The sequence below is a fragment of the Stigmatopora argus genome, chromosome 17 (assembly GCF_051989625.1).
Source record: "Stigmatopora argus isolate UIUO_Sarg chromosome 17, RoL_Sarg_1.0, whole genome shotgun sequence".
NCBI classification, from domain to species: domain Eukaryota; kingdom Metazoa; phylum Chordata; class Actinopteri; order Syngnathiformes; family Syngnathidae; genus Stigmatopora; species Stigmatopora argus.
The window spans coordinates 4,655,956-4,674,073 of NC_135403.1; the positions used below are offsets into that span (position 1 = coordinate 4,655,956).

General features: G+C 40.2%; 1 protein-coding gene and 1 long non-coding RNA gene across 2 annotated transcripts in view; one reads left to right on the forward strand and one right to left on the reverse strand.

Moving 5' to 3' along the window:
- The window catches only part of relch (RAB11 binding and LisH domain, coiled-coil and HEAT repeat containing), a 30,414-nt gene that overhangs the window by 3,839 nt on the left and 8,457 nt on the right, over window positions 1-18,118 (reverse strand). Inside the window, 20 exon segments of the mRNA XM_077624305.1 lie at window positions 1,017-1,133; window positions 1,217-1,355; window positions 1,438-1,501; window positions 3,091-3,173; window positions 4,324-4,423; window positions 4,504-4,610; window positions 4,761-4,840; window positions 4,934-4,982; window positions 5,601-5,724; window positions 5,803-5,959; window positions 6,046-6,193; window positions 6,271-6,435; window positions 6,991-7,131; window positions 7,220-7,291; window positions 9,251-9,341; window positions 9,426-9,538; window positions 13,174-13,197; window positions 15,308-15,403; window positions 15,484-15,562; window positions 17,946-18,085. Of these exon segments, the coding sequence (XP_077480431.1) occupies window positions 1,017-1,133; window positions 1,217-1,355; window positions 1,438-1,501; window positions 3,091-3,173; window positions 4,324-4,423; window positions 4,504-4,610; window positions 4,761-4,840; window positions 4,934-4,982; window positions 5,601-5,724; window positions 5,803-5,959; window positions 6,046-6,193; window positions 6,271-6,435; window positions 6,991-7,131; window positions 7,220-7,291; window positions 9,251-9,341; window positions 9,426-9,538; window positions 13,174-13,197; window positions 15,308-15,403; window positions 15,484-15,562; window positions 17,946-18,085 (2,089 nt within the window).
- LOC144091720 (uncharacterized) lies at window positions 13,183-15,624 on the forward strand. Its single transcript, XR_013305830.1, has 3 exons — window positions 13,183-13,327; window positions 13,656-14,280; window positions 14,353-15,624. It is a non-coding gene; the product is annotated as an uncharacterized LOC144091720 (long non-coding RNA).

Sequence of the window (18,118 nt, forward strand, 5' to 3'; positions counted from 1 at the left end):
TGCACAATCTCACAAATTGGTGAGCAGAGGGCTGTTTATACGCAGTGTTTTTCCCAACTAAGATGTTGGAATAAGTGAGGTTAATGATCTTTTGTTTTCTTCTCATTCCTTACCACATGTTAATTGTAATTTCTTTGCAAGAAAAGTAGTATTATCAAATCAAAATCCAAACATGAACAGATCATCCATCCATTTTGGAGATTGGTTGGTTACCCTGTTCAGTTGATATCAATCATTTGGACTCCAAGCAAAATGTGTCCTGCACAACGGACTAGTCGCCAGCCAGTCGCAGATTAGCAGCTCATCAAAATGTCAAGTTATTTCCAAAATCTGCAGGAATGCTAGATGTGGCGGATTTTTACTATAAAACCAAACATTCCATTGTCATGCGCACATCTCTGAGCCAGTTTCACATTATAGGAGGCAGAAAAAGCAAATCTACATTGTTATGCGAGTTATGTGAGTGTTCAATATCGGGACCTGTGGCGCTGATGAGAAGAGGATAGTTTCGTGGGAGGTCAAGCATTGGAGGTTAGTGCCACCCATTTTATCCAGGGATGTACTGTACTATGAAATGACAGCCTGACGATGAACCACAGGAATGAACCACTGACCGGCGACGCTGCTGCCGATATACATGTGGAAGAGGGTGGAGCTCCCAGGGGACGCAGAGCAGAAAGAAAAGCGTGTGAAGCTAAAAGATGTACCAATGGAAAGAGGGCTGAAAGAGCTATTCTGGGCAAACAGAACCAAGCAATGAAGCTAATGTTCACTTATTTTTTTCTCTCACGCTCTCTTTTGCTTAACCAACCTTGTCCTATGTCTAGTCCTCCCCCCAAAAAGCAGGGGATGAACTTTTTTCTTCTTTTGCTCCTTGCCAAACGACAGAAGAACTCTGCCAAGACACACACAGAAGTGAACCGCAAGCTAGGGGCCACTCAAGATACACATCAAGGGTAGCACAAGAGCAGCTCAATGTGAAGTGACCCCAAACACCCGGTTACAAAAAAGGATACAACAGCAGGAGAGGGCGCTATAGGCCTCAAACAACTGTGTGGCGATGTCGATTCTCTTGTTGTCCACTGCTTGACTGTTGTTAGCCTGCGCCAGCTTATGTAGGTGTGGCAGTACGACTGGACCAAGGAGGAGAAATGTCAGGTGAGTAAGTGTTGGCGGCAATAAAAAGATGATTTTCTGTTGTTCTCATTTTGCATACACTCATCTCTAAAGCGAGGCTCCGCATTGGGCCCGACCCGTCCGAACGTCCTGATTATTTCCATGTGCAAAGAGTGCTGATCTTGATACTGAGGGTCCTCTAGAAAGGCAGCCAACTGCATCTTGACACGCTCTTGTAGCTAAAACACAGGTAAAATATTCAGAGTTGTTGCAGGACATTTCACCTTTGCAAAATTCTGGAGATGTTTCTGGACACCATACCTCTTTTTGTGTCACTGTCTCCATTATTGTACCAAAGGCAGGAATTGTGGATATCCTCACAGAGCTAAACAGAGCAGGAAATTAATGTTTAAGAAAAAGAAAAATAGTGGATGGCGACACTTCATAACTTTCATCACAAAAATTGCCATTACATTATGAGAACAGATTTTTAAAATAATTAAACTGTTGTAATATCAAAAAGGCAATAAGAATGCAATACTGGCTGGTATTTATGTATTTAAATACAATCAAAAAAGGTAATAGAATTTGTAGGGCATTGAAATGTCATACACAAAAAAAGAACGATAACTTGCACGCTGTTTATCTTTTCACATAATAAATTCTAAAATGAAAATAGAAAATAAAGGAAAACGAAGAAAGTTTTTAAATGTGTGTAATTTCAAAGTAATCAATGTCATATCATAAAAGGAAAATAATATCTTTTAAAAATAAAATCATATGACCATGCATTAACACTAATATACACTAAATTTAGCGGCAAACCAAATCATTCGATTAATTTTATTTTTATTAATTTTATTTGTTGTCGTATCCGATTAATTTAGCAAAGCAGAGGAGCTAGAAGCAGATATTTGCATTTATATTGTATAACATGTTTATTATGACTAATACTGATACTTCAATGCATTAAGGGATTCCAAATGTACTTTTAAGGCTCAATTAACTCTAAAGTTGTACATATGACAAACGTAATACAAACTAAACATATCATGTTGTTTAATTCCTCTGTTAGAAAGAAAGACCGACAGAGAGAATGATGTGGTGAAATCTAGCTGCATTCCAAGAGTGTTACTGCCCATTTCCTCATCAAATCTTTTAAGAATGTAGATGTGGAGAGCACAGTAAATTGTTGAAGTCATCCCAGAGCCAATTAATATTTCAGTTCAGCAAAGCTCCCTCAATATTCAAGCCACTAAATTACTGTAATTAGACAGGGCGATGACACATTAAATAAACGTTCACCGTGGCTGATTATTGCAATTTGACACTGTTAAAATGCAGCCAGCAAGATGTGTTGTTCACAAAGAGTTGTTCATTCGTCGATTGACTCACAATTCAGGGCCATTGCATAGCGTTATAAGCGCCGGGGCCGCCCGGCGATCTACTAATGCTTCACTCATGCCTCGAAGAATCAACTGCAAACCCACCACAGAGCGGGATGAGAGAGGAGAGGACGGACAGAAGAAGGGGTGATAACAGAAGGTAGCAGGGATATTATAGGACACAAAAAAGGGAGAAAAAAATGGACAGAATCGGGGGTGAGAACCAGCCGCTAGCTGAGGGTTTGGTCAGGAGGAGGGCCTCAGCCTCAATGGATCGGGCAAAATGAAAGGGAGCTGCATGCTTGGGCTGTGCAATGTAGACAGTGTGCAAACATTGACGCGAGACGTAAACTGACAGGACGATGACAGACAGATGTTTAGCCTGATCCTATACAGGTGCAACTCCATCCAACCACTGCAAATTAATTCAAGTAATGATAGCCAGCAGCATTATTGTAAAACACTGGAGTGATGTAGTTGCTCCAGATAGGTTGACTGCTGTAGTGTGATGACTATCAAGCGGCAAAGAGAAGGGGGGGAGAGACGCTGCGCAGGTGACTATTACTGTTGTTAATATCGATCCACTTACATTTCAGGGTCGGAGGACAGTGTGATGAGAGCCGGCACCACTCTCTGAGCGACCAGCGTCTCATTCACCCCCTTCACCAGCAGCTGACCGGGTGGGACAGAGCCAGACGTGATGTCACAGAAGAGGGCGGTGCATTGGACAAGAGTGAGCGACACCGCCAATAGATAGAAAGAAAATAATAAATAAAATAGTGAAATAATGCAAAGAAAGAAAGGAGGGAGAACATAAAAATAAGGAGCAATAAATGGAAAGCAAGCTATGCTTTCCAGATATACAATTAACAACCAACACACAACATGGCACAGTAGAGCACAAACACTGTTATCCTATCTGTGGGATCTACGCACAAACTCCAAATCAGATTGAACCCACTTTTCATTCCAAAATAGTGAACAATAAATGAATCTGATCCAGGATCAGTGGTAAACCACAACATTTCATCCAGTAGTTATGTGGAAAATGGTGGGCAGCTACACATTATGGAATGGTGACAGAGAGGCGTGTGTGTGGAAAACGGGAAGTAAAAAAAAAAAAGAGCGGGTCATGAATTCAGCTGAGCACTCCTCCTTACACAATTCAATTAAGAAAGACCAGTTAGGACAATATAGTATATCTTTACAAAAAACACCTCTTAAATGTGTGGACACAGCTTGTTGGAAAGGATGATATAGTTTTTTACGGTTTAGTTATATTGCATTAGTCAGCACTTTGTTGCCTGGAGCCCTGCAAAAAAAACTGCTCAACAGCAGCAGGGGGAAAATGAGGTAAGATGCATCTCAGTATTATATTTCCCAAATTACTGAAAATATGAAGAACTTATGTCCAATTAAATTCAACTTCCAAAAACCATTGCTGACTTGAGCATTTTAGTGAGACATCTACTGATAATTATGTGGTGAGGTTTGAAACTAGTAAAAAGCCTGATTGAAATGGGGGTGCTGATTCAGGCACTTATTTTTGGCTATCAGACCTAAGTCTGATTTACAGGGTTTACATTTGGAGTTTAACATGACACGCAGGTTACACAGCAGATAACGCAAGCAAAGCTAGCACAGCGCAGTAAAATGGGTTACATTGAGTTACAAATTAAACATTTCAACTACAATAATGAATCAACATTAATTTTACACTTAGGTTTTTTAATGTAAAACAAAACATAAATATTATTTTTTTATATCAAAAATGGTCAACGGTTCGTTTAACGCAAATTCTTTTTTATTTCCTCTACTGTACCTCAAACATCCGTGCTGATGTACATCGAACAAGGGCAGAGGTGTGTACCACCCCATACCACAGAACAGTGAGCAGTAACTCATGGTAGACTGGATTGGCACTAAAAGAGATAGACAGATGACAGACACTTGTATGAATGTGTAACTTTGGGTGTGTTGTCTATTTATGTACTCGTCTCACCCCAGCTCTATAAAAGAAGCTTTCAGGCTATCGAGAGGTGCATGGGACAAAGACAGTGTTGTCATAACATCCTCTAAGAATCCCACTAACAGCTTGCGATCATCCTCCTTCAGAGAGACAGGAAGAAAAAAAAATATCGATTCATAACTCTAAAATAAATTGCTAAAAAAGACCCCAGCATGCAATAAATTAAGTGCATGTCATATCTTGACCCGCCCCCCCCAAAAAGAAAACAAAGTGGAAAATATTGTTGTTACCTGGTTATAACACGTCAATACCCCTGTGGCATAGATAGGGACGGTGGCTTTGGTAAGAATACCATTCCCCGATGAAGCATCTATTAAGGAAAAATTCAAGTCGATAAGTATTTAAAAACAAGACAGCAAATATCTTTGAACGGGCAGGTATTGTTCAAGTTTTCCAAACTCACCAAAATTCTCTTCAGACAGACGAAGAATCTCTTGAAATTGAGGTTTAACCTGCAAAATATCATTCCGATTAACAAAATAACAATTTTATTCATGAAATGTATGCTGAGAAAAAGGGTGGCATGAATTAAATTCACAGGCTTTATTTAACATTCAGCCTAAGTGCTACGATCACAGGTGCTAAACTTAAGACTCGCAGCCAAATTAGGCCCGTCACATCAATTTGTGGCCTGTGAAAGTAAATTATGAGCTTTGACTTTATGGTTCTCGCTGAAATAAAATTTACACACTATTTTTGCAGTCCTCAATGAAAGATTGAAGATTATGGAAATCATAAAATAGTTATTTCACCTTTTTAAAATAAATAAACCATAAATAACTAAACATTTATTATAAAAAATAGGGAGACAATATTAACTGTTATCCTTTTTTTTTATAATAAAAACAAACTGATGAAAAAAACTATTAAAAAATTAAACGTTTTTTGCCTTGTTGGTTTTTCTAGGAAACAGGATTTGGACCGTTTTTAGCCTCACCTTCAATCAAAACATTTCTTTCATTTGATAATCAATTAGTTGTCAATTAATGGTGGCAGACAATGGCCCTCAAAGGAAAACCACAACTAAGATAGGGCTTTTGACACCCATTTTATATGAAGGTTAGACTTACCTTGGTGTTAGTGAAAATCTTTCCAAAGGTTCGACAAAACCTCCAAAAAAAGCGAGAGAACTCATGAACGCAGGTGGAAGAGGTCACATTGATGCGGCCCACAATCTCAATGAGCTGAGGAAGCCTTCACATAGATGTGAGAAAAATGAAAAAGATCAGGTTTAATATTTGTACACATTTTCAATGTGTGTCTGTTTCTCACAGCTGGTTGACCACCCAAAGTAGGCTTTCCCAGCCGGTGGTTCCTTCGTGCTCCAGTTGGTGGTCGTAAAGAAGCAGCAGGGCACTCAGCATCTCCCTGCTGCCAATGATGGTAGACATATCCTGGAGGGGAGAAGCTGGCCTGGGGAAGCGGGTAACTGCAAGGACAAACACACAGTACATAATAGCAAATAAATTCACAGTTGGGAATGCTCAGAGGCTTCTTCTGCACTCATCAGTCTACCCTCTATTGCAGGTATGTCTCCCTGCAGTTTGGCTCGGCTGGTGAAGGGTGCATTTTGCAGCACTACAGCGAACAGCGGGGGGATCAGACTCTGAAGCGCTGACAGAAACACGTGCAGCTTGTGCTCATCCAGGCCATGCTCCCCCTGCTACCAAATCAAGATGAATCAAGTATGAAAGCAGGACGAATGGAGTTCAAAAAACAAGTTGCGATGTTAAAACGCACCAAGAGGAGCTTCTCTATACGTGCCAAGAGAGACGGGAAGAGAGAAATGTAAAGTGTTCCCAATTCTGTTGTCCAGGCAGCAAATGCAGGGATAAAGACCTGGTGAACAGCACTGACTACCCTTTCTGAAGGGTCGCCCAATGCCAGCAGCATCAGCTCAAAACCCTAACGCAAAACACACAAGTAATGAATTTTGAACACAGATTAACAACAATCAGTTATCCGAACCGTCAAGCAGGGTGCTATACTGAATCCATAGTTTCACTTAATTTTCCTTCTTTTGGAGGCATTTTGGTCCAATTTGTGGGAACAATTCTAGGAAAAATCTTTAGCAGGCCAGCAGGATTGCAGCCCACAGCAGCAAGGCCTAAAGTTTCACTGGCTCACACTCACAGTCAGCCTCGGTTCAATATTAGCAACCTTAGAATTGACAAATTTGCTCCAGGACAAACAGTCTGAAAGTTCTCACACAGAAAACCTACGAGAAAGTCACTTTAAATGAATGGAAACATTTATGCATCTTCCATTAATAATTCGAGAAATGTGTGTGGGCCTAGTGCCCCAAAGAAATTGTTCATAAAAAATAAAAGTAAAAGTACTAGGTATAATCAGTTAGTAATAGTACTTTGAGAGTGATGTACTGTATATTTACCCGATGGTGAGAGGAAATGTGGAGTTTGTGAAAAGCAAAGCTTTGAATTTTACCCTCCAAATAAATACCTGAGAGTATTTATCAGCATCATCTATGTAAGCCATGATAATCCCAAGACTTTTGACCACAGCTTCTCTGACCATGTCAGCCTTGTCCTCAGCTAGCATCTGCTGCAGCATGGACAAAACTAGTGAACTTCGAATTTCCTTCTGTAGGAAAAGAATCAAAACCAGACATTTTGTTAATATTGATTTTTTTTTCCCCAACTGGCCAACATTTTCTTTTTAATTAACTCACAGGAAAGTATGGTGCTAAGGCTCCACAAGACTCCGCCACAAGGAGTCTCCTCTCTGGATATTTGTGGTTAATCTGAAAAGGGAGGGTGTAAGAGCGTAAAATTGTGACAGAGACGATGAGAACGCCAAAACAGCAAAAGAGACAGACAGGCAGCTGCCACAGAATGGAAACAAGGCAACTATCATCTACATGCTGACCCTGTGGAAACAGCTAGCTGTCTTTTTGGGGAGATTCTAAAACCCCCAAAATGGTCAGCAGTTGATGCCATGGAATCCGACTTTGGTGATGATAAATGTGTTGGAAAAAAAACACCACAAGAAAGAAATTATGATAACGGCCCGTCCATATTCGTTTACTCTTAAAAGCAAATACGATCTTATTTTTTAGACCACCTGAGATCATCGGAACTAAGGTCATTCACTTTGCTGATTATGACAAACTAAAATTGCTACCGTTTTTTCACGACTATATGGCGCACCGCATTTAAAGGCGCAGTGTCAGTAACGAGTGCTATTTCTGTATTTGATACACACAGGACGCACCACTTTTAAAGGCGCAGTCAGGCATGGCAAAACATACACCAGCTTAAACATACAGACACACTCTAAAAACACATTTTTAAAAGGGCAACGGAAGCAAAACTGAGTTTGGTTGTACTTTATTTTGCCATTTTACAATGTACTCACGTCATCATCACCCACAAATCCATCAAAGTCCTCATTTTCTGTGTCCGAATTGAACAATTGTCCAAATGAGTCATCGAAAACGCTTTTTATACGTTCGTCCAGGCGGCCACAATCCATTCGCAAATAGTAGCTAATGTAACTAGCCCGGCGCTGCCTGCCACCCTTCGTAAAGCTGTGTTGATGCCGATGTCCAGGCCACAATCCATTCACAAATAGTAGCTAGCGTAACTAGCCTGGCGCTGCCTGTCACTCGTCGTAAAGCTGTGTTGATGTCGATGTCCAGGCCACAATCCATTCGCAAATAGCAGCTAGCGTAACTAGCCCGGCGCTGCCTGCCACCGTTCGTAAAGCTGTGTTGATGTCGATGTCCAGGCCACAATCCATTCGCAAATAGCAGCTAGCGTAACTAGCCCCACGCTGCCTGCCACCCTTCGTAAAGCTGTGTTGATGCCGATGTAAAGCGGTTTTCAAGCATCTGTTGTTAGTGCCTTTAACAACCGTGCAAGCAGACACGTTCGTCCAGGCGGCCACAATCCATTCGCAAGTAGTGGCGTAACTAGCCCGGCGCTTTAGTTAAGTCTCCGGGAATGACGGCAAGCTCAGAGTTCATTTTCGTGACTTGGTTTTTCACCGCTGCTTCGGGGGGCCTTAGAAACCAAACCAAAATTGTTTTGCAATAAACACATGCCTACACTATATACGGGTACCTTGTAGGGGCGTGCCTTTAGCGTCTGACCCCACCCACGTCCGCCTTCTCTCTATATAAGAAGCGTGTCGCCAAGAAGTGTTCTCAGTCAGGCTTCAGAGCTTACACACGGCGCTCCGCATTATAAGGCGCCCTGTCTATTTTGGAGAAAAATTAAGACTTTTTAGTGCGCCTTATAGTCGTGAAAATACGGTACTTCTGTTCCTATGGACGGATCTGAATGAAATTTGGAAGGCACTGTATGTATAGGATGTATTGGAATTGATCTTCAAAGGCCATTTTTTTCCCTGTCCAAGGCTGATTAATTACTCACAAATCAATAGCTTGAATGTGTTCCATCAAGCTTTAGTATTTCCTTCAAAATTTTTCTATTTTTATGAAAATAATACATTCGTTGATATCCTCACAAGAGTCACAGGGCACATGATTACTCATGTAAATATTGCTCCTAAGCAGAACTTAACACAGGTTGCAGGTGGTAGCGTTTCAAGGCTGCTAATAAGCCTCTCACATACATAAAAAGATGGCAAAATCTCAGGTGGAGTTCAACCCCAAATCAACCACTAATGCCTTACCCACAGGACTGCTGAGAGGAAAAAGATGGAGAAAAGACAGTTTAGTTGGCCATGTATAGTGTACCTGTTCCCAGCACTGAGGAAGAAGTTCCTCCTCAACTCTCCTGGGACCCACATGCCTCGCAAACGCAACACATCCAGTCAAGATCATTTGTCTTTAATGAACAAAGAATGCTGCATTAAATTCATAGACTTTGACACATTGTGAACAAGTTGCATTAGCATCAGAGTATGCTCACCTCTGTTCATCATCCGGTCTCTTGATTAAGTTAAAAAGGATATGGAGAAGGTCGTCTCTTTCTTTGGACTTTGGATGAAGGCAGGCAGTACATAAAATAAGAGGGATCAGCTCCTGTGGGATACAAATGGAGAAGGAAAGTAATGTGGTCAATAATGTAGTATATAGGACGACAAGTAACACATTAATTTCCTTTGTTAAAATATTCTCCCTTTTTTAAGGGTTCAGACAGAGTTTAGGAACTTTCAAAACAGATGGATCTTTGATACAAAGGTTTCTTGGCCCAACTCTGGTAAGACCAACATTCCTGCCACAAACACACACATACACACACAAGTATACTTTCATACAGGCTCAAATTAGAGAGTTCATACCGAATTATAAATGTTTGTGTAGTTTTTTCCCTGCTCTAGTGCTTGAAGACCATAAGAAAACCCAAACACCCTTTTGGCTTAATGGAGAGTTTCTGGGTAAAGATAGACTGTGATGAGTCACACCGACCCAGCCCAGTAAGAGCACACTTATAAAAAGTCCAAATATTTATTTTATCTTAAGTGTTAGGTAGAAATGACACATGAAAAAAATGCAAATAAACTTTCAATTCAACCCTAGAGTTGGGCATGGTGGTGAGCGCCCGATGGTCTGGTATGCACCCATGAGGCCAGAAAAGGCTCATGAGGTCACAACTTGTGGGAGGGACCAAGGTCACCTCTTTGGTCGGAAAGGAACCTGAGTTAGTGCGTGAGCTTCAGAAGGTCCAACTATATTCAGGTGCACCTATACCCACAGCTTTGGTTCTAGTAACACTCCTTTTGAGTGGTTGTGGACACTATTTAACTCTGAAGTGCCCATGGTGAGATGCGACGAGCAGTTGTGAGCCATTTTTCATGCAAGTTGGATTGCTTCACGCCTGCTATGCCTCACAAGTGTGTTGTTACTATGTCTAAACGGCAACAGAGAATGATGACAAACGTTGGGAAGGGGCAAGTTCTTCATATGTCAAAGAAAGGGAAGACGCTCCCATCTTGCTCCATTTTAGATTAAATAAGCAGGCGGCCCGGCTTCGCCGATCCCACCTGCTTATTTAGAACCAAAAGACAATTGTTGCGTTATTAAAAAAAATATCTTTTGAAAAATGGGTTAGATGAGAAAGGAAAATTTCAGCTACACGCATGCGGGCCCCACAGCTGATATTGCTCTTGCTAAGTCCACACTCTCAGTAATAGACATCTGAGCATGGTCGGGGTAACCATGGTTTACACACTTAGAGAAGGTGAAGAAATTCAATCACTCGTCTATTAGGATCCGACAGCTGTTTCTGGCCACCATAAAAAAATTCAACTCTCTACGTTGCACGGTTTGGACAAACGTAGCGAGAGAATCTTAACACACACACACACAAATCACGCTTTATAAGGTTTATAGATGAGTCTACCATTCGCTCTTCCAAGGGTGACAGTAAAATGTCTTCCATCACTTTTAGTTAGACAGCAAAGGATTGTTATGTCTCATAATAAGACTGGTCTGTGTGGAAGCTACTTTGGTCATATGTCGAAAGAAGAACATAGCCATGGATTCTTTTTACTGCTATAGTTAAGGGTATAAATACAAAGAGTCCACCCACCACCAATCATCAACATAGCTCTAGAGTCCCCTCTTGCGGTTCAGTGAAAAAGTAACAGGTGGTACGATATATTGTAATTTCACACAATTCGCACTGCAGTATGAGTCCGGAAAATAGGGTAAATATATTTCCAGTTAAGGGTATAACGTATATACCTACCTAGATTATTTTAGTTGAAGTAAACCTTTCACTGATTTAGCATAACATTTGCTTTTATCTCAGTCCTTTCATTTTATTTGTGCTGTAATACCTTGAATGTTGGAACATGAAAATTATGCCTAGACCCCAGCTCTAAGGTTGTTATTAGCACTTTGTTTGAACGGACAAAAAAAGCTAATTATATATATTATAGCTAATTATAGTAACCTAAAAAGCATAATAGTGCAAACATTGTATTGGGACAATAATGACATGTTGGAAAACAATAAGCTATTGCTTAGCTAAATTAATAATTTACCCTGACTGATAGTGTAGCCAGGTGGCATGCAGCATTTCAAAATATCGTTCGGCCGTTTGAAACACCTCTTGTTCTAAAGTATCACTATCTAACAAATGAAGGTGTGTCTCCTCGTTCATAGTGGTAGGAGATTCAAGTTGCAGCTCACAAGTGTGAGTGTGTCGTGCTTAATGCTCTAACGGACTTAGTACAAAGTCCGCATTTCTCAAAACAGAGCCCTCAGTGTTTTGTTCCGTGTTTTTTGTCCATTCTTGCACTTTAGCTTGTTTTTCTTGATTTCACGAAGAGATTAAATTTCCTTTAACTGTAGGTGGTTAACTAAAACAACATCACCATGGCAACATATGCAAAGCAGTGTATGAGTATGAACAACTCAGACAAGACTTACCTCCTATCAGGTTACACTATTTACCACACACTTTGTGACCACAACCAGCAAAGATGCTTTTGAAAATTACAAAATCTTGCACTATGAAAATTTATTTCCAATTATTTCACTCCACAGAGACATAAAATTGATGCATAAAATGTGTTTTGTTATCCTTTATGTTAAAATACATGAGTACTTTTGAAATATTTCATTAGACTAAAGGTGAATGAGAGTTTAGGATAGATCGGATTTATTATGAGTGAACAATTTTCACAGTAGCTCTCAAATGGCTGGAACAATCCTCTGATCGATTGCAAACCCCCCAAAAATGCCATTCAATTTCAAAACCACTTATGCTTGTTAGCGTCGCTGCGGGCTGGAGCCTATCCCAGCTGACCTTAGGCCAACGGTAAACTGCAATCAGTCGTAGGATACACACAGGGACAGACAACCATTCACACTCACAATTACACTGCTACTGAGTGGACATCGATCCCACGCTGCCACCAGCAAAGCCAAGGCTAATAAACCACTACGCCATCAACCGGCCAAAAAAAAAACTAGCAAAGGAGAGGAGGGCAGTGCATTTATGCCCGAGAAAGAGAATACGTTATTTTTTTTAGATGTTTTAAAATAAATCCTCAAATTTATAGCAGTTACTCATAGTAAAATTCTGTATTCTTATCACATTGTACATAGACTTCAACTCATGCCAAAATGTGGTAACTTGACTTACAAGCGCCTCAATTTACAGGTTTTTTGAGTTAGTTAGTAAGGAAGTGAGCATTCACTGAGTCAATTTTATTTTTGCTTTCCGTTCCAAACAAAAAATGACTCAAATGTGATATTCTAAACTCAAAAAACAAATCTACTACACTTTGCAATTGTATGTTGCCCCTATTTAATTACTGTGCACATCAGAAAACAACTTAACTATAAAATTAATTCTATATATTACATTATTATAATAGAATTATCAATTTTTTTCTAACATTTCACTTGTTCATGCTTCTAATTTTATATTGCTATTATTCTATTTTATCTTTTTTAACTAAAAACATGATGAAGACTTATGGTGGTTTTATACACCGGATGGAATACTAGATTAATTAAATTGGCAAAGTCTGATTTCATTTAGGAGTGATTTGTGTTGCAAGCTAGGTCAGTAAATGAATTATATACACGGGGAGGAAAAACACAATTCACTGGCCAGACTACAAGTGTAGCAGACAGGCATGCAATAAAGCGTGTTTGGGCTTGTGTGAGGAACCATGCAAATGAGCGTTTGAAGGACTCACCTGGCAAAGATGTGCAACCATTCTCTAGAAGAGAGGCATGCGTGAGTGAGAAAATGAGTGAGACGAAAAGAGAAGAAGAAAAATAAAGCCAGTGAAGGCAAACAGAGCTCAAACATGAGTGGCAGACAACACACTTGAGGCTGCATGATCGCTGGTGAGTAGGGACGATAGACAATTAATAGATGGACACACAACAGCAAGTGTATTTGTATAGATGCAATAGTCTGCACTTCTTTTATTTTGGCATTAATCAATTAGAATAATTATGCTTGAGGCGCATATTTGAGGGGAGTAGCTAAAAAGCGACCAGAGAGCGTGTTCTAATTGTATGGGAATTACGCTCCACAGCCTCCCTGGAAAGGTCAATCAAGTGTACTGGAGAGGGGGTCTGTCGGAAAGTAGAATCAAAGATTCTTCAAGATAGAGCACTGTGTTTTTTATCCTGGTCGACAAACAGTAAATCAGCTCTATACCTTCACCAGGTTTTTCTGTGGGTCATGGGCATTTGACCGTATCCCCTGAGGAGTCCTGTGTGTGGTGCTTTGCAATATCGGGTACCGGTATGCCTGATACGCGTCGTCAGGTCAAGATAGCTTGGAAAGTCGAACCTGTTTCCAGTGAGGGTTGGACTCCACCAAGCTGCCCTGTTTGTGTCATGTGATCTGTTCATGACTTTTATGGACAAAATATCTAGGCGAATCCTAGGCATTCAGAGGGTCTAGTATGGTCACGTCAGTATTGCAGCTCTGCTTTTTGCACTTCCGTTGGCTTCATCAAGCCACAATCTTTAACTCACACAGGAACGGTTCGCACCAGAGTGCAAAGAAGTCGCTGTGTGAATCAGCTACTTCAAATCTGAAACACAAGGTCTTCAGGCAGAAAAGGTAGAAAGACCTCTCCCCGGGTTAAGGATGATGTCCTTACAAAAGTGGATGAGTTAAGTATCTCTGGTTTTGGACCTGAGTCGAAAGGTGAAGCTCTCTATTTATCGGTCGATATATGTTCCTACCCTCAGCTATAGTCACAAGCGGTGGGTGGTGAGAGAAAGAACAAGATCCTGGATTCAAGCGAGTGAAATGAGTTTCCTATGCAGGTTGTCCACTGAAGGTATTTTTATAAATCGATTCCGCGATATTACATTGCAGGGTTCTCGTATCAATTAAAAATTCTTCTGAATAGGTGCTGCACTTCCACTCGCGTCCACCAGTTAGGAGCAGTCAGCCGTCGTGCCCTAACATCTAGAAATCGTGCTTGGACACACAAGGATACTGTTTCCCAGCTCAAGTCCCATATCATATCCTTAAACATATTTTTTTCTTTCATATTTAGAATCCTGCATTTAAGCAGGTTTGCACAAAAGCAATTCTCCACTAAAAATCAGAGAAAATTGTACAACGAAGGCCATATGTTGTTCAAACATGAAATATGTTTACTTTAGAGATAAATGAGGTTTCAAAAGTAAATTGATGTAAATGTACTTAATGTCGATTTTGATAATTTTTTTCTCCAAAGTGATATTCATAAACAGTGGAATCATCTTAAAACGCAGTATCGAGATTAATCGGGATCGAATCGGCAGAGATGAGGCAATCCACACACACACCACTAGTGTCCGGACTCGCCTTTAGAGAAAGGTATAGAAGCTCGATCATCCGGGAGGGGCTCAAAGTAGAGCTGCTGCTCCTTCCCTATGAGAGGAGTCAGATGAGGTGGCCTGGGCATCTAATTACGATGCTTCCTGGACGCCTCCCTGGTGAAGTGTTCTGGGCATGTGTTTGTGAAGTGTTCCGGGCACAGAGAGAAGGCAGTAGGCCAACCCAGGACAAATAGGGAGACTATGTTTCTTGGCTGGCCGGCGAATGCTTTGGGATTTTTCCGGAAAGGCAGCATAAAGTGGTTGGGAAGAGGGAAGTTTGGGCTTCCCTCAGGAACAAGTTGGGGACTGACATGTTTTTTGGCACAGGAATACCACTGTGTTCATGGTGTTGGTTAAACTAATGTCATCGGTCACCTGTTCACTTAATTCAGCTCAAAATACATAGTTAACATCAAACATATTTGTTGCTGCGTCCCTATCTATTGAATAGTAAATGATGAATGGTGTTATGATGATTGAGTAGAGAAAATGATTTACCTCTCTTTTAGCTAGGAGGACATTTGGGACAATATGAGGGAGACAGCGACCCAGCATTAACATCACACTTTCTTCGCTATCTGCTATACGAGAAACCTGAAGACGAGAGAAGAATGTTGCACTCTGTCTGATAATATTTCTTTTTTGAAATTGTGAATCAAGGTGCAAATATTAACCTCTGCTCCCAGGCGGCTGTCTGAGGACATTCTGCAGAAGGATAGCAGGGCTTGCTGGAAGGCTGGGGATAATTTCCTGCTTTGGCAAATAAGGAAAAAGAAAAAAAAACGCTTTCTTGAGTCTGTATAACAAATAAACCATTAATAATGACTGTCTTGAATCACTTGACTGTGCTAAATTCAGGTTGAGCCTTTGAATACATATAACAGCTTGCCGCCATCTAGTGGCTAGCTAAGCAGAGTAACATCTAGTAAATGAACTGCGTAGACCAGGGCTCCCCAAACCGGTCCTCGAGGGCCGGTGTGGGTGGAGGTTTTTGTTCCAACCGTTCTAGCATAAACACTTTGACCAATGAGATTTCAGCAGAAAACAAGAAGCACCTGACTGCAATCCACTGATTGCACTTGTAGGACACCAGATTGGTGAAAAGGTGTCCTCTTTATGGGTTGGAATGAAAACCCGCACCCACTGCGGCCCTTCGTGGAATAGTTTGGAGACCACTGGCGTAGACCAACCTTTGTGGAATTAATTGCCAGGTCTGGCGTAGACCGTAGAGATAATTTAGTTCAGCGTGAGTCTGTACTGCAATTATTATAGCACTTTTGCCGGATCGAGTTTAGTAGTGTACCAGAATAAACTCAATAAACGACATTTTATGCAGTACTTCATAGACATTTTCATTAGGAACAACATTTTTTGTTCACATTTAATCAAAACATTTAACTTACTATGTGCTTATGCACAACCATTTATTAAAAGCTCCACTTCACTTGTCCCAACAAATAAGGTATTCTCCAATAATTATATATTTTTAGTAGGCTGGTTAAACACCCCTAAACTGTCCTTGGGTATTATGTGAATATTTGTCTGACTCATTGTGCCCTGCGATTGGCTCGCAACCAATTCAGGGTGTGCCCCGCCTACTGCCCATAGTTGACTGGGATAGGCTCCAGCACCCTTGTAACCATTGTGAGGATAAGTGCAACGGAAAATGCATGAATGGAAGGATTGTTGCTGACCTTTACCAAGCACTTGGGGGCATTGTCAATGGCCTTTTATCCCTTGATGCGTCTTATTTCAGATCAAAGCAGTATTAAATTCCTTTTTTTACCATTCATGCCTGTTGTTGTCTAGTTTGCACTAGACAAAATCATATTACATAAATACATACATAGATATGTTGTTGGACATTTTCACTAGACAAATCTGTATTACATAAACACACTGTATTTTCTCGCATATTAGCCACCCCGCGTATAAGCCACAGCCTCAAAATTGCCTTAAAATCGTTGAATTTTACAATTTCTCTCATATAAGACGCCCCCTGATTCACAATTTTCAACTCCATATTCAAGGTTTTGATAGGGAGTACAAATGTGTTATTTTGAAGGGAAAATCTGAAGAAAAATTGTCGCATGTGGTATTTCTAAGATACTGTATGAATTGAAAGGATTGTCTGCTGGATTGCAAATTCCTAAAGGGTGTTGTCTGCACGTAGACAAATTCAAAGTCACGTGAGCAGTTCAACCAGGAAGTGCAATGTCAGGCAAAAGAGAGTTTTTTTTCACATTTTATGCAAGATACGTTTTTTTTTCTTGAATTTCATTCAAAGATGTCAAAATAAATTTTGTTAAGTGCTTTATCTGTTTATCTTTTCTTTATTTTGAAATGAATGACCGTATCGGCCGCATTGATTTGCGTTATGGCGTTTTGTCCTTGTCACCTTGCAGTTTTGTGCATGTCAAGTCTAATTTGTGCACATATAAGACGGACCCTCGATTGAGTCATCATTTTTTAGCGACAATTACGGCGTATATGCGAGACAATATGGTACATATGTTGTTGCTAATTTTTGCTAGACAAAATTATATTACATAAATACATATGTTGTTGCTAATTTTCACTAGACAAAATTATATCACATTAAATGCAAACATACATACATTATATTACTACTATTATTTTGCTCTTGTATTTCATTCATATATTTTTTATTTTTATCTAACCTTTTCAACATAATTTAGCATTTACTTGAAAGCAAAAACACAAGTCACCATTTATTTTTTATTGTGGCATCAAGGGATTAAACTATTGCTTTTTTTTCTTACTTAGGTTAGGTTAGAACTTTATTTCATCCCGTATTCGGGAAATTTCTTGATATTTCTTCATATACTTATTGCAGCTGATAATGCTCTTTTATGACATAATTTCCAATGATGTGTGTATCTTTGGCTAAAAAAATAACAAACAGTCCAAAGTAGGGAGCTTTTAGAAACACATAGAGGGAGGAGACTTTGAACTAATATTTATGGAGCAAAGAACTATTCAAATCTCCAAATATGAACTGCGAGTGAAATTAGTAGCCTGGCCTCTCTCTCTCTCGCTCTGGTGTGACAATTTTAGATGCTACACATACACATAGTATTTTTGGAGGTTCCTGAGCATATTGATGATCACCTACCTGTTTGGCTGGTCAGAATGCACAGCAGGCTGACTTTTAAGCTTATTATGAGACTGTGCTGTGTTCTGTGTAGAGGCAGACTCACTTTGAAGCTCTGAAACACCCTGGATGTCATTGTACTGTCCCTTATCTGGACGAGACTGAGGACAGAAGATATCCACAACACATCCAGT